Source organism: Oncorhynchus tshawytscha, linkage group LG11, assembly GCF_018296145.1.
Source record: "Oncorhynchus tshawytscha isolate Ot180627B linkage group LG11, Otsh_v2.0, whole genome shotgun sequence".
In the NCBI taxonomy this organism is placed as follows: domain Eukaryota; kingdom Metazoa; phylum Chordata; class Actinopteri; order Salmoniformes; family Salmonidae; genus Oncorhynchus; species Oncorhynchus tshawytscha.
The window spans coordinates 49,168,822-49,185,183 of NC_056439.1; the positions used below are offsets into that span (position 1 = coordinate 49,168,822).

Genomic DNA, 16,362 nt, shown 5'->3' on the forward strand with positions numbered 1-16,362 from the left:
TGAGTCCATGGAAACTTTAGCACATTTTTCCTCTTGAACTTATTTAGACTTGCCATAACAAAAAGGGGGTTGAATATGATTGACTCAAGACATTTTAGCTTTTCAAGTTTTATGAATGTAAAAATTTTACCAAAGCATAATTCCACTGACATGGAGCCAGTGTCAAAAAAATCCATTAAAAAAAAAAAAAAACTTCAGGCTGTAACACAAAATGTGGAAAAAGTCAAGGAGCGGGACTTTGAAGGAACTGGATGGTAGCAGTACAGTGATACTTTCCTTGGCCATGTTCAGTCTCCCCCCATTTTTTGTTACTCCTTTTTGTCCCCAATTGGTAGTTAGTCTTGTCTCATCGCTGCAACTCCCGTACAGACTCAGGAGAGGCGAAGGTCGAGAGCCGCACTGCTTCTTGACACAATGCCCACATTACCCAGATGTTACCCAGAAGTCAGCCTCACCAATGTGTCGGAGGAAACACCGTACACCAGGCAACCGTGTCAGCATGCACTGCGCCAGGCCCGCCACAGGAGTCGCTAGTGCACGATGGTACAAGGATATCCCTGCCGGCTAAAGCCTCCCCTAACCCGGACAACGCTCGGCCAACGGGTCTCCCGGTCGCGACAGAACCTGGACTCGAACCCAGAATATCTAGTGACACAGCGATGCAGTACCTTAGACCACTGCGCCACTCAGGAGGCAGTCTGCTTTTTTTTCTATATCCTTTTGTGTTGTTTGACCTTGTGCCTATTTAAGCTTGTCAATTGAGTGAAGTTCTTCCCACAGTCAGAGCAGTGGTATGGCTTCTCACCAGTATGTACTCTCTTGTGTACCTTTAGTCTTTGTACATTTACAAAACTCTTTTCGCATTCAGAACAGGCGTGAGGTTTCTCTCTCACGGTGTGAGTTTTCTGGTGCTTTCGACAGGTTCCCGCGAGCGTGAAACGCTTCTCACAGACGGGGCATTGATAAGGCTTATCGCCACTATGACTGCGCATGTGGCCTTTTAGCTCACAGCTTGACGAAAAACCTTTTCCGCAAATAATGCAGTTGAAAGGCCACTTCCCTGTATGCGTTGATGATTGATGGTGTTTAAGGGAATCTACCCGGATGAAACATTGATCACAGTCGGGACACTGGTACGGTTTCTCTCCAGTATGTGTTCGCTGATGTATCTTCAAGCCACATGTATTGGAATACTGTTTCCCACACTCAGAGCAGACAAAGGGCTTTTCCCCAGTGTGCATTCGCTGGTGGACTATGAGTTGGTGTCGGTAACCAAAACACTTTCCACAGTCAGAGCAAAGGTAAGGTTTTTCTCCCCTGTGCGTTATACTCCGATGTTTTTGTAAGAGGTTGGAAAGACAATAACTTTTATCACATTCAGAACATTGATATGGTTTCTCTCCGGTATGTCTTGACATATGAACTTTCAACTGAATTGATCTTGAGAACTTCTTATCACATTGCTCACATTGGAAAGATTTGTGTCCCAGATGTAAGAGCTTGTGTTGATTTAAGCATCCCGCCGAGGAGAAATTTCGCCCACAGTCAGAGCAGTGATGAGGCTTCTCTCCTCTGTGAATCCTTTCATGTGCTTTTAAGTCCTCTTCGATAAGGAAGGTTAGACCACAGTCAGAGCAGAGGTGAGGCTTCTCTCCAGTGTGCTCTTGCATATGTCTCTTGAATTGTAACGCATAAAGGAAATATGAATTACAATCGGCACAATGGTAAGTTTGCTCTCCAGTGTGCGAGTACATATGTATCTTAAGTTGTAATTGTCTTGAGAAACTCTTCTCACAATGAGAGCACTGGTAAGGTTTCTTGCCAGCATGTACTGCCAAGTGTTGTTGAAGATTAGATTTCCTGTAGAAACTCTTCTCACAGATGGGGCACTGGTGAGGCTTTTCCCCCGTGTGTATTTGCCGATGCCTAGTAAGACTGCGTAGTTGAGCAAAGCTCTTTCCACAGTCAGAACAAATACAAGGCCTTTCTATATGAGACTTTGCCTGATGATCTTTTAATCTTCTGGAAGTCGGATACCTTACCAGGGTACGAGAAGTTATCTCGCAAGCATGTAAAAGCAAGTGTTCTTTAAGATACGATTGTTTTGAGAAACCCTTCTCACAGTGAGGACACAGATGAGGGTGAGGGTTCTCTACAGAATGTTCATGCAGGCGTTGATTAATATTTAAACTTTTTTCGACGGCATGTATTTCCTGACATTGTTCTCCTACATTTCTGGTACTTGGTGACCCATCAGAATCAGTATGAGTCATCATATGTTCTGTCAATCCATCTGAAGTACTGTATCTCTTCTCACATTGCAGACAGTGGAAAGGTTTCTCTCCCATGTGTAACTGCATGTGTTCCTTTAAAGTTTCCTCAGCGGAGAACCTTTGATCACAGTCGGGGCAGTGGTGAAACATCCCTACCTCATGAATTAACAGGTGGTATTTAAGATGGGGCTTGGTTTTAAAACTCTTCTTACATTGACCACATTGGTACGGTCGCTCCCCAGTATGCGTCATCGTATGAACTTTTAGCTGATCTGAATTGGTGTACCCTTTGTCACATTGCGTGCAACGGAAAGGCTTAATCCCTAAATGTGTCCGCTTGTGTTTAGTTAAATACCGCGCTGTAGAAAATGTTTGCCCACAGTCAGAACAGGGGTGAAGCTTCTCTGTGTGAATCGTCTCATGTGCTTTTAAGTCCTCTTCTATAAAGAAACAAAGATCACATTTGGAGCAGAGGTGAGGCTTCTCTCCAGTGTGCTCTTGCTTATGTCTCTTAAATTGTAATGCATTAACGAAATATGAATTACAATCTGAACAACGGTAAGGCGTCTCTCCAGGGTGTGTGTACAGCTGTTGAGTATGGTCTGATGCTGTGCAAGTCTTCTCATGGTTAGGGTATTGATACAATTTCTCTCCAGAATGTACTAACACGTGATTAGGATCAGAACTTTTTACTACAGCATGTGATACTTCCTGACATTGTTTTTCACAGTCAGGGCATTGGTAAGGTCTCACACCAGAGCATATAACCATATGATCATTCATATGATCTGATCTAGTGTACTTCTTACTACACTCTAGGCAGTGGAAGGGTTTCTCTCCTGAATGGAACAACGGCATGCGTTTCCTGATACATCCTGTCGAAGAGAAACTCCTACCGCAGTCAGAGCAGTTCTGACACTTCTCTTTAGGATGGACTGTCTTGGGTCTCTTCGACAATGTCACAGTAGAGACACTTTCTTTGCTACCCGAACAGTGGGGAGGCGTCTCTCCGGAGTGCAGGCGCCGTTTAAGACGTGATTGTTTTGTGAAGCTCTTCTCACATTGAGAACTGTGAGATCTCTTTTTTTGGAGTCTTGGGGACTCTTTTTGGGGTCTTGGGGACTCTTTTTGGGGTCTTGAGCCCTTTCCTGTACGAATGACAACAGAGAAAAAAACATGTCAGCTGCTGAAACAAGTTACACCATATCAATTGAACACAGTTGGCATTTTAGCAGTAGATATTAAAATATTTTGGGGGCGGCAGGTAGCCTAGTGGTTAGAGCGTTGGACTAGTAGCCGAACGGTTGCAGGATCGAATCCCCGAGCTGACAAGGTAAAAAATATGTCGTTCTGCCCCTGAACAAGGCAGTTAAACCCACTGTTCCTAAGCCGTCATTGTAAATAAGAATTTGTTCTTAACCGACTTGCCTAGTTAAATAAAGGATAAATAAGTGTATAAAAAAAGTTATACCATATCAATTGTTGAACATAGTTGGCATTTTAGCAGTAGATGTAAAAAAATAAAAATAAAAGTCATTAAACAGAATAAAACAGCATAAATACTACTTGTATTAAGTATTTTGGGGACCCCACAGACAGTTCTACTATATCTAGGATTCAATAACTTTAGGATAGGGTATGTTGTAGAGCATGCGTTTTCCCAACTCCTCTGTAGTTGCCTTCCAGCGATTGGACAAGACACCCAAGGATTCAGGGTCAAATACATAATTTATAAAAAATATATATAAAAAACTGAAAACATGCCCTAAACACATTCAATGCACTCTGTTCTGTTCATACCATCATCAGCAAAGACAGAAATCATCTCCTCCTCCTCTTCTACTTTGATGTTGACTCTCTGGCCCGGCATAAACCTGCAGTCCTCCAGCAGCACCGTTAACCTCTTTAGAGTCTGCCAAGACGCCATCTCTGGGGCCTGCTGCCCACCGTCACAACCAGGACCCAGTGACTCTGTACATTTGGTCTCAGACTTGAAAGAAAGAGGTGAGTTGGGTTAATCTTCACTGTTCTAAAAAAAACACCACACACACACACACCGAAGGGGAACTCAAATTTTAAGCAGCGAGCTAGCAGTCGGTTGTTAAGCAGCGAGCTAGCAGTCGGTTGTTAAGCAGCGAGCTAGCAGTCGGTTGTTAAGCAGCGAGCTAGCAGTCGGTTGTTAAGCAGCGAGCTAGCAGTCGGTTGTTAAGCAGCGAGCTAGCAGTCGGTTGTTAAGCAGCGAGCTAGCAGTCGGTTGTTAAGCAGCGAGCTAGCAGTCGGTTGTTAAGCAGCGAGCTAGCAGTCGGTTGTTAAGCAGCGAGCTAGCAGTCGGTTGTTAAGCAGCGAGCTAGCAGTCGGTTGTTAAGCAGCGAGGTAGAAGACGGTTGTTAAGCAGCGAGGTAGCAGGTTGTTAAGCAGCGAGCTAGCAGTCGGTTGTTAAGCAGCGAGCTAGCAGTCGGTTGTTAAGCAGCAAGGTAGCTTGTTAAGCAGTAGCAGGTTGTTAAGCAGCAAGGTAGCAGTCGGTTGTTAAGCAGCGAGCTAGCAGTCGGTTGTTAAGCAGCGAGCTAGCAGTCGGTTGTTAAGCAGGTTAGCAGCAAGGTAGGAGTCGGTTGTCACCGTTTTCCTCACCCTGTTTGTTAGTGTGTGAAATTTTGAGTGAACAAGTTCACTTGTATGGTAAAACAGAGACACTGGTTCTGTTCCAGTTCCCTTTAACAGTCCATTTTTCAACCTGATGTGCTAGGACCTACGCTGCAGAGGCCCAGTTAACCTTCCTGATTCAGATCTAGCCGTTCATGTTCAAGTCTTCATAAACGGAACCCCCCTCACTCTCACCTGTGGTATAATGAGCCAGTGTGGAACTGGCTCTGCCTCCAGCTTCCTGCTGGGAAACCAACCCCCTCCCTCTTCATTCTGTTCTCCATGGCAACATGCTTGTGAGCTGCCCGCTGTCGCTGATTGGCTGGGACCCGTGGGGACAACGCTAGCCTCTTCCTCTATTCCGGTGATGTCTTCTTTCAGTTGTAGTAACCGAGACATTCCTTGTTCCTCTGATTCTGTTAAATCAGCACTCTCACAATATTCCTCCAATATTTTACGACGCAGTGAGCGTCTACTCTCTCCTTTGACTTCAGACCCATCTCGGCAACATATTCCACACCGCTCGCATAGATAACGTAAATTATCCTCGGTTAAAGTCCATAAACTCAGTGCTATGTCATCCAACAATGTTTCCCTCTCTGGACTCATTTTCTCACGTGGTAAACAAGGCAATAGTCCGTTTGGTAAATGATGACTTGCCAGCTGGTTACTCTTCAAAATTTCTCACAATCCCCAATTAGCACTCAGCAGGCAGGAGGCCCGCCAAAGCGATTCTGGTGCTTTTTAGATGCAAATCAACTCGCCAGAGATACAAAAACTTGTCTGCTCTAGCTTTTCTTCTGCGCCTGTGCTCACATGAAGATCAGTCAATGTGCTGTTTCCAGCATCAGGATGAGGAGCAGGATGAGTATGTCCCGCTGTCCTTAAAATTAGAACACACACACACAGAAAACTCAATGTAAGCCAACTGAGTTTATAAAAAAAAGGTAGTCAGTACACTCAAACATTCACTATTATACTGATTAGCAACATGTTAGCACGAGGTTTTTTAAAATTTAAATTCTGCTATCCCTCGACGTATTCAATTTTGGGTTAAAAGGGTACATTCTAATGTGGATTCCATCTAATGTGGGCCACCAGTCAGACTTTACAATGGGGAAATTAAATGCATCTCATTTTCACCATACCCAGAAATCTCAGCAGGCAGGCGCCCCTCCAAAGTGATTCTGGCGGTGCGACAGCAGACTTGCTTATACTGGCGGGGTTTTCAAATGCAAATCAACCCGCCAGAGATAGAAATCACTTCATAAAGCCATCTCATTTTCACCATAATCTAGGTTGATAGGCCATCTAGGTTGATAGTAGGGATGCACGATATATTGGTGAACATATCAGAAATCGGACCATATCATCTGCAAATGCCAACATCGGTATCGGCCCGATGTCTAGTTTATCATGTGCAAAACCGATGTCAAAGCTGACGTGCAAACCTATATCACGTAGGTACATGACGTAATGACACCATGTAAAATGTTGTGCTACACGGGCAACACAGCATTCCTAACCTAGCCCACAATGTCTGCTGTGTGGATCGAGCAGTCAACTAGTCCAGCAGTCATTTGAAAGAGTAAGAACATTTCAGCGAGACAACTCAAAGGCGAAATCCATTAAAACGCCGAGATAGAACTCATTGCCCTTGACAATCAACCGTTCTCTGTCGTGGGTGATGTTGGCTTTCACCGACTGGTCGAGCACCGGTACACACAAAAAAAAATCCGGAAATTTTCCATGGGTAGTTAAGCCATGGAATTTGGGGAATTTTGCTTAACTTCTTAGAGCTTGTGGCAGTATTTTGACATCTGGATGACAAGCATACCCAAAGTAAACTGCCTGTTTGTTACTCAGGCCCAGAAGCTAGGATATGCATATAATTGGTAGATTTGGATAGAAAACACTAAAGATTCCAAAACTGTTAAAATAATGTCTGTAAATATAACAGAACTGATATGGCAGGCAAAAACCTGTGAAAAATCCATCCAGGAAGTGGGATTTTTTTTGATGTGGGTGGATTTCAATTGAATACCTATTGAGTATCTAATGGGTTAGGACCCAGATTGCAGTTCCTATGGCTTCCACTAGATGTCAGTCTTTTTCACGTGACTGTGTGCATGCCCTTCATTCTTTTTCCATTCTATTGAACACGCTATTGTCCGGTTGAAATATGATAGATTCGACAATTGACAACCTGAGGATTAATTATAAACATCGTTTGACATGTTTCGACGAACTTTACCGGTACTATTATTACTGTTTTGACCTCCTTTGAGCCAGTGGATAACTGAACAAAACGCACCAACAAAACTGAGTTTTTGGGATATAAAGAGGGACTTTATCGAACAAAACAAACATTTAGTGTGTAGCTGGGACTCTTGTGACTGCAACCAGATGATCGTCAAAAGGTAGGTGATTCATTTTATCCCCATTTCTGACTTCCGTGACTCCTCTACTTGGTTGGAAAATGTTTGAATGCTTTTGTAAGCGGGGCGCTGTCCTCAGATAATCGCATGGTATGCTATCGCCGTAAAGCCTTTTTTGAAATCTGACAAAGCGTCTGGATTAACAAGTTAATCTTTAAGCCGATGTATAACACTTGTATTTTTATTATGTTTTATTATGACTATTTCTGTATTTTGAGCTCTGCAATTTCACCTGACGTTGTCGAGAGAAGTTGCGCCAGAGAGAAGTTAAATTAATTTAAAAAAGTTTGCTTATAACGGTGAACCTTTTTTGTGGGATACACAAGGCAATTCTAGGTCTTGTGGCATATTTTGGTTAAACTATCCCCAATTCAATGGAATTGCAACCCTCTGCATTCTTCCATCGAGTACAGTACAGCTGATTCAAGATCTTGCACACTACATGCTTTCTGGCAAATTTTGATTACAATATTGGGTGGGATTAAAAATATTTTATATGACTGTTTTGTTAACTAGTAAATAGTAGCCTACAGCAGTGTGTTTAAATAATTTCTAACTTGTTAACAATTTCAGCAAGTTAGTTTTTGCTACCATGTGGCTTTTAGCTTGCTTGAGCCTGCTAACTGAGTGTTATTTCACCTGTTTCCATACATGTTTCATTTTAAAACATTTATCTTACAAAGGAGTTGTTTAATCTAACTGCTTAACTATTTCTGTACATGGTATTCTATACTTTTTTCCTCATCTTTAAAGAAAAATGCCACGGACACTATCTGACGTGTGGAGACATTTCACTGCAGCTAATGTAGAAGGAAAAGCTGTGTATATTTGCAAATACTGTGCCAAATCATGTGTGAAGAATGCAACAAATATGCAGAATCTGGCAAAGTGCATAAAGTTCCACTCACGACAAGCATCCTCGGTCCCTCTACTTCTATTCGAGGTGAAAATGATGAATCAGACACCTTATCGATAGCAACAGCTGGTCCTCCTGGAATCAGAAGGTTTTTTGACTCAATGGAGGAAAGTAGTCAGAAATGCTGATGAATGTCTTGCTCGAGCTGTGCATGCAACTGGTTCATCTCTGATGCTCACAGGCAATGTTTATTGTAAGAGATTCTTGAATGTTCTTCGCCCAGCATACACCCCGCCAACCAGACATGCTTTATCTACTCATTTGCTGGATGCAGAGTTCAAGTAAAGGTCAAGCAAATCATAGAGAAAGCAGACTGTATTGCAATCATCTCGGATGAGTGGTCAAATGTTTGTGGGCAAGGAATAATTAACTACATCTCCACCCCTCAACCAGTATTCTACAAGAGCACAGACAAGGGACAACAGACACACCAGTCTCTACATTACAGATAAGCTGAGGGCAGTCAATGACCTTGGACCACAGAAAGTATTCGCACTGGTGACAGACAATGCTGCGAACATGAAGGCTGCTTGGTCTAAAGTGGAGGAGTCCTACCCTCACATCACACCCATTGGCTGTGCTGCTCATGGATTGAATCTGCTCCTTAAGGACATCATGGCACTGAAAACAATAGATACCCTCTACAAGAGAGGCAAGGAAATGGTTAGGTAAGTGAAGGGTCATCAAGTTATAGAATCAGTCTACCTCACCAAGCAAAGTGAGAAGAATAAGAGCACCACATTGAAGCTGCCCAGCAACACCCGTCGAGGTGGTGTTATCATGATGTTTGACAGTCTCCTGGAGGGAAAGGAGTCTCTCCAAGAAATGGCCATATCACAGTCTGCCGATATGGACAGCCCCATCAAGAGGATCCTCCTGGATTGATGTATTTTGGGAGAGAGTGGTAAGCAGCCTGAAACCTATAGCAGTAGCCATTTCACAGATTGAGGAAGACAATGCCATCCTGTCTGATGTTCAGACTCTGCTTGCAGATGTAAGATAAGAAATCCGTACTGCCCTGCCCAATTCACTGTTGCTCCAAGCAGAGGAAACTGCAGTTCTGAAATACATCAAAAAGCGTGAAGACTTCTGCCTGAAGCCCATACAACCCGCAGCATACATGTTGGACCCCAAGTATGCTGGCAAGAGCATCCTGTCTGGTGCAGAGATCAACAAGGCCTATGGTGTCCTCACTACCGTGTCTCGCCACCTTGGCCTCGATGAGGGCAAGGTTCTTGGCAGAACTGGCAAAGTACACTTCCAAGCAAAGGCTTTGGGATGGAGATGCAATACGGAAGTCGTGCCAACATATCTCATCAGCCACTTGGCGGAAGTGACTTTGTGGATCTGAGGCTCTTTCCCCTGTTGCCTCAATCATCCTCCAAATCCCACCAACATCAGCCGCCTCAGAGCGCAACTGGTCCTTGTTAGGGAACACACACACCAAAGCATGCAACAGGCTGACCAATACAAGGGTTGAAAAATGGGTGGCCAGTCGGGAAAATTTGAGGCTTTTTGAGCCTGACAACGAGCCATCTTCAACAAGGTTGGTAAATTGTTGGGGAATAATCAGAATTAGTTGGTAACATAGGTAAGATGTTTTATATTCATTATATGCTGCTGAGTTAATTCTCAGAATGTTTATTTTTGTATAATACTGTGGCCGGGTTGCAGTCATCTGTTCTCTCTCAGGACTAAGTTACTTGGGCCGCAGAGAGGGGAGAGGTCAAGCGTGTATCTCTTGGCTCCACAATGTCTGTGTGCCAGTCAATGTGCCTCTGTGATCTTGTCAAGGAGGGGTGGATTTGATATATGCCTGTTGATATGAGGATTTGTTTTATGGTTCTGAGAGCGAGAAACGAACATAGTTTAGGAGACAAAGCTGAACGATAATTTATGGCCAATGCTGTCTGGCTATGTGTGTCTTTTCTATAAAGGATCTCAGTTCCAATGTGTAAGGGACTCTCAGAGAATTCATTGATAGACATTGAATTGATCTGAGAGTCAGAGGGTTGTGATGGAGCTCATATAATTAAAGATGGACTTTGTGATAACTGACTTGTGTGTGGTTTGCTCTCATGATTTGGTAAATACAGGAAATGTCTACGACAAAGTGACAGTGAAAATGAGGCCTCAGAGTCTGATGTTCAAGAGGTGGACATTGAGGAGGTCCAGGGAGAAGACATGGAAGCCTGAGAGGAAGACAACCAAAGCTTTAGTTTCTTGAACATCATTTTACAGATGTACGTTGGAAATGTTTTTGGGAGATGCGATAGATCATTGGGGATCATTCAATATTCCCTTTCTTTTGTTGGTCAGTGAAATCATGTGAACAGTCAAGTCATTTAATTAAAGTTCAATTCATAACTAAATATTTTATTTCTATTTAATAATTTGTCAATTATGTCTTCTTATGACAGGGTAAAAAGGTTTGTTTGTCTCCATATGATAATGGTAAATACATCCAAAGCTAAATACATTACATTTAAATGGTATTAATATTAAATTTGCTTTAAATCCCATATATTCCCACAGAAATTTTCCACAAAACACAACCCTAATACCAAGTGCACTACTTTTCAAAATGTTGCCCTACCGAAGTTACACAGTAATAGCGTCACTGCTATTCGCCTCACGACTGACATTTGGACGAGCAATATCAGCCCCATGAGCATTCTGAGTCTGACAGCAGTGGGTCGTCGAGGATTTCGTACTGAGGGAAGTCGTATCGCTAATGAATATGCTGGTTGTCAAACCGCTGCTGCCATTTCAATGGCATTTGAGAACATATTTAAAACTTGGAAACATGAACACACTCCTAACGCCATTCGAACAACTGACTTGAGAAATAAGATCATCAACTGTGTCTGCAGCAGACGTGATACTCTCTGTCATGGCACTGAAACGCCTGCTCAACAAAGCTGCCGATACAGACCGTGAACAAGCGAATTCGGTGACATTCTCCCTTTACTGTGTCGCCACCATGCAAGTACCTCTACTTCGATGCAGACAAGAAACTGGGTTTACGTGAAATGTTACCTACACAGCTGGACAAGATGGAAATGGACACAGTGACAGTGCGCACCGATGAAGAGGGGCCACAGACAGACAGAGAGCTGAAACTTCACTGCTTGACATGATGAAATCCTGGGTGAGAATGAAACGACTGAACAACAAAACAGCACAGCAAATAAGTGAAAGAAACAGGTTTTCATTATGTTCTACTGGTAATGGGGACATATGTAAATGTCAACAAAATAACTTTTGGTCAGTGTGGTTGTAACCTTTATTTAACTAGGCAAGTCAGTTAAGAACAAATTTGTATTTACAATGATGGCCTACCCTGGCCAAACCCAGATGATGCTGGGCCAATTGTGCACCACCCTATGGGACTCCCAATTCCAGCCGGATGTGATACAGTCTGGATTCGAACCAGGGACTGTAGTGACACCTCTTGCACTGACATGCAGTGCCTTAGACTGCTGTGTCCATGTGTGTGTTACTATTTAACAGTACTAGAATGCTTAAAGGCTGCTAAAATCGTAAATAGCGGTATCTTTTATGGGGGGGCAAGGAAAATATTGGATATTGGCCAAAAATGTCAAATCAGTGCATCACTAGGAGAGACCCGTCTAGGTTGACAGACCCGTCTAGGTTGATAGATATACAGCTAGACAGAGATCCTAACATTAGCCCACCTACTATAGACATCGTTCGACACCCGTGTCTGTCTACTTGTTCAGAAACGCTTTTCCCTTTTGTAGTCTGTGGCATCGCCTACCGGTGGCCAGGAAATCATTTCATCCAATTGTTAAGATGCTAAATCAAAACATGGATGCCAATGTTGGCTTGCACACAGTCCCTTCAACTGCTTGTCTGCTTCCTGTCTGCGGAGGTATGGTGCACGAGCTGTGTTCAGTACGAAACAAAGTACGGCAGCGTTCAACTGAACAGAAACAGTGGTGTTCTCAACGGCCAGTTCAAAATGGCGGGGGTGTAGCTGTCAGCATGGCCGTTGTCCTTTAAAGACGTCACTGCCTGCTACAAGCCACATCCCACCACACCCACCAAATGTACCTCAGTCTGTTCAAGAATGTTTTGGGGAAATGTGTTGTTCTGTACCACCCGTAATGAAACGTAGCTAGGACAGCTGGCGTGCCAATGCATGCTTTACCCAACTGAAACAGTCCATCCCGAATGGCTGGAGGAAGCAAACAATGTTCCAGGCCAGCTGTGATTTACAACCTAACAGCAATATTTGTTGGACTACCAAGAAATGTATTGGTGAATTATATTAAATCATGCATTGAATCTATTCTGCCAACAAGGCCAGTTTATACTTGATCTAACTACATGACTGTTCTCTGTAGACCAGGGTTCCCCAACTAGCACACTGCTGGACAAATTTCCCCACCTCCCATGATTAGATTATTATTTCTATGTTTATTGTTGAACAAACTACTGAAAACATCAACATATTAGCTCCATGTGACTTTAATTTTGGAAATCTGTTCAAGTATTCCCGCGCATAATAGAAAGTAGCTAAAGATGTTGTCAGCTATATTATGTATTTTATCCTGTTATATTATTAGACTATAAAATACATGTGTTGACTGATCAGGTAAGTGAGGTCTGTTTAATGAACAAAATAACCATGGCTTTTATGTTCATGGCACAGCCAGACCAGAGACTGAATTATATCATGGATTTCTTTATGGATGGTGTATATTCAATGGATTTATTAAATAGGGGTCCACCCGGGATTGGCCCATGTTTACTCTCACTTCTAAACTTGCCAGCGTGAGCACGGGAGGGAATAAAAGCGTAGGGCCTATGCCGGCAACTATGGGACTATGAATTGGGTTCTTAAAAAACGTCCTGATTTTTATTTATTTTTACAGACATTTCATAAAGTCAGTTTGTAAAGGATATATGATAATGTCAATTAATTACAGATTTCTTGTTTCTTGTTTATTTTTCAAGGATGTTTTAGTCACAATTTTATATCTAGCCAAGATGTTTGGTTCAGTATTACTCAAGTTCAAAAATGTACAATGTGCTGTCCTGGGGTGTAAAGCGTGACCATTTTAATTGCATATACGCCTAAATATTTTGCTGTGCGACCTGGAATTTTTATATACAAAAGTAAAGATCCTAGCATTATTCTAGCTTGATTACCTGAAATATTTTCCATTGTGCTCCTAAATGTCTGTGTGGCCCTACAATCTTCAACTTAGGTGCACATGTGCTCCTTGTAATTTTTATTTTTTTAAAGTGAGAGTAGAGCCCTGTTGTCTGGCTAACTGTCTTTGTTCTGTGGTAGGATTGGATATCATGCAATCCACAGCTGTGTTAGTGGGCATTGTTGAAATCAAAACCCAACCCTCAACTAAGTCCTGATGACCTCTCGTACTCAAATATCACTTTTGGAGGATACTGACTTCATGACCAAAATTAACCTACTTGCACTTTCAAGTGAATTTTGACACCGGAATAAATGTTTCTGACTAATATCGATGTCACATGCTGTTTTCAACAAGTAGGTTCTCGAGTTCAGTTCTGCTTTAATGACAGTGATCCATTTTCTACCCAGTGGGTGAGGCTGTTTAGGGAGTAGCATCTCTTCAACAAAGCAACACCCTGTAAGGAACAGTTGGTATTGCCTCAACTATAGCCGAGTATATAAAAATCAATAATAAAAATGGAAGCTATTAAAAGGGCATAATGATTAAATCACATACATAATTCTTAACTAAATTATTTGGTGTATCACTGTGTCATCTTCAAATTATTTTAAATTCATTGTGTCCACCTGTGTGGTATGTTTTGAAAAATGGCCAAATAAATCAAATTCACAACAAACAAAAAGCTTGCAGCAGTTAGCTGAAAGGTGGCAGAGTTCGATATGGAGAGAAATACCTTACCCGCGTTTCAAATTAACCTAGTTTTGGGAAACAACTGGAGTCTATTGGTTGGAACCCCCCTCCCTGAGTTATGCATCGTTCTGGTGGCTGGCGGTGGTATATAAACTACCACAATATAGCCGGGCTTCACCAAAATAACATTTCTTTTCAACAAAGGCTTATGTATAATCTCTAGGTACTCTACTTACCAGATGTAAAGTGATATGTCTCCCTATCAAATAAACCTCAATCCAACTTTTGTCCGAAACGCACCATATACCCAAGTTCCAGAGGACTGCCATGAAATCCATCACTGTCGACACAGCAGGAATATGGTGCAGAAACATTAGATTCAGAATATTTGATAGTGAGGGTCACATTTCACTTTAGGTCTGGTAGAGCTGGAGATTATAGATATGCCTTTGTGGACTGGAAAGTTTTGGTTGTTGGGTGAAGCCGGATATATTGTGGTAGGGTTATTTTCAGGGAGTCAAACCAATACACAGACGCCCGATGTTGTCAAAGTTAAAAACTTAACCCATGGCTATGGTTTAGGCCTTATTGGTTTATGGTTTATTGGTTTATGGCTATGGTTTAGGCCTTATTACGGTTCTCTGGGTGGTGGTTCCCCGCCTGACGCAAATCACGTCTTAAAGGAAAAGGAATGTATAGCCTTGGGCGAAGGAGACAACAAATAGCAAGCGGGAGGCATTTTTTCTCTTTGCATACTGGGATCGAGTCGGTAACTCGATACGATGTACCTTTGTTTGTCCTGTGACAAGGCGTCATTTTCTTTGGGTGCTGCAACCCGTCGTTTTTTTTTATTTACCTTTATTTAACTAGGCAAGTCAGTTAAGAACAAATTCTTATTTTCAATGACGGCCTAGGAACAGTGGGTTAACTGCCCGTTCAGGGGCAGAACGACAGATTTGTACCTTGTCAGCTCGGGGGTTTGAACTTGTAACCTTGCGGTTACTAGTCCAACGCTCTAACCACTAGGCTACCCTGCCGCCCCGTTTGACGACTTATATTCGGAGGTAAAGTATAGGACACTGCCAGAACTCATCGCTACGCCTACTGAACTACATATCATGGAGTTGAGAATGATGTTAGGGTGTATACCTTTACAGCATCATTTTAACAATAGGCCTGTGTCATTTGAAGCTACATAATTTTAAGACAACGTGCTCATATTTACACAAAAAAAAATGTATAGTAAGTAGCACGTCCCCCATTTTGTTCACAAGACATGCTAACGTTAGCTAACTACTCGCTAGCGTGCATCATATCCATACCGAATAAACACATATCTAGTAGTTTTTGCACAAACCTGTATATCGCTAGTTGAATAACTCACCATATTAACGTTAAGCATGTATGAATCTTAAATCAGTCGAACTCGTGGAAATGCTCTCATTGCCATGCTCAAATTGAACTGATCGCAAGCAAATACTCATTTCCGGTAGCAGCTGCTTCTTCTTCTTCTTCTTCTTTAGAAAGAAATTAGAGTACCTCTTCTTCTATGCCTGGTATATTGGCGATCACACAATTTATTGTACATCCCGCCACATACTATGCGGGTCGGAAACAGGATTCCCCAAAAAACTGAACTTCCAAAAAACTACAAAATTTGTATAAATCGAACAGCTTTTCTGTTCAAACTAAATCAATAAAACTGGTCTGATCCATACGCATGCTCAAGGGGAACATGGGCGGGTCTTCCGGTGCCAGTGCCCCTTGCAAGTCTTTCGATGTACAATCCTTGAGTCGCAAAAACTTTTCTGCTGCAGCCACAATACTATCTAGTTTCTTCGAGTTATTTGAGACTTGTGCGTACAATTTATAACCGTGGCAATGAACTCAACAAAAAAAAAAAAAACATTTTAATATCAGTATGTGTACAGTAGATGGCGCTATATCCCCACGGATGGTGTGGGACTCAATCAGAAGAGTAAGGAACATTCATTACTTTGGAGCGTTCTAAAATGTCAACGAAAAATGATTTGATTAAATCATTGATAAACCTGAACCTTGTGTGATGGACGTGCGTCATTTGCAAGCAGTGTGTCTGAAGGAGATTGTACTGCCAGATGTGTTCATATAATGTAATTGCTGCTTTTTAAGATTGCAATGCAGTGTCGTGGCGCAGCGGTCTATGGCGGTCTATGGCGGTCTATGGCACTGCATCTCAG

At 42.4% G+C, this 16,362-nt stretch overlaps 1 protein-coding gene across 3 annotated transcripts; it reads right to left on the reverse strand.

The window, feature by feature from the left end:
* Positions 1-587: 587 nt before the first annotated feature.
* On the reverse strand, positions 588-15,957 carry LOC112262143 (zinc finger protein 585A). Of its 3 annotated transcripts, none has more exons than XM_024437863.2 (4): positions 15,528-15,957; positions 5,109-5,791; positions 4,074-4,263; positions 588-3,421 (listed from the first exon to the last, which is right to left on the reverse strand). In XM_024437863.2, exons 2-4 carry the CDS (start codon positions 5,520-5,522, stop codon positions 711-713), a joined length of 3,315 nt encoding a protein of 1,104 aa, XP_024293631.1. In that variant the 5' UTR covers positions 5,523-5,791; positions 15,528-15,957; the 3' UTR covers positions 588-710. The 3 variants fall into 3 exon arrangements, with proteins under 3 accessions (XP_024293631.1, XP_024293629.1, XP_024293630.1); XM_024437861.2 differs by having other exon boundaries at positions 5,109-5,796; XM_024437862.2 differs by lacking the exon at positions 15,528-15,957 and adding an exon at positions 8,260-8,299 and having other exon boundaries at positions 5,109-5,796.
* Between the last annotated feature and the right edge of the window lie 405 nt (positions 15,958-16,362).

Coding starts and splice junctions, on each gene's coding strand:
- LOC112262143 (XM_024437863.2), bottom strand. CDS start 5,522: ATGAGTCCAGAGAGGGAAACATTGTTGGATGACATAGCACTGAGTTTA. Junction 4,264..5,108: donor ACTGGCTCATTATACCACAG/GTGAGAGTGAGG, acceptor CTTTCTTTCAAG/TCTGAGACCAAATGTACAGA. Junction 3,422..4,073: donor TTCTGTCTTTGCTGATGATG/GTATGAACAGAA, acceptor TCATTCGTACAG/GAAAGGGCTCAAGACCCCAA.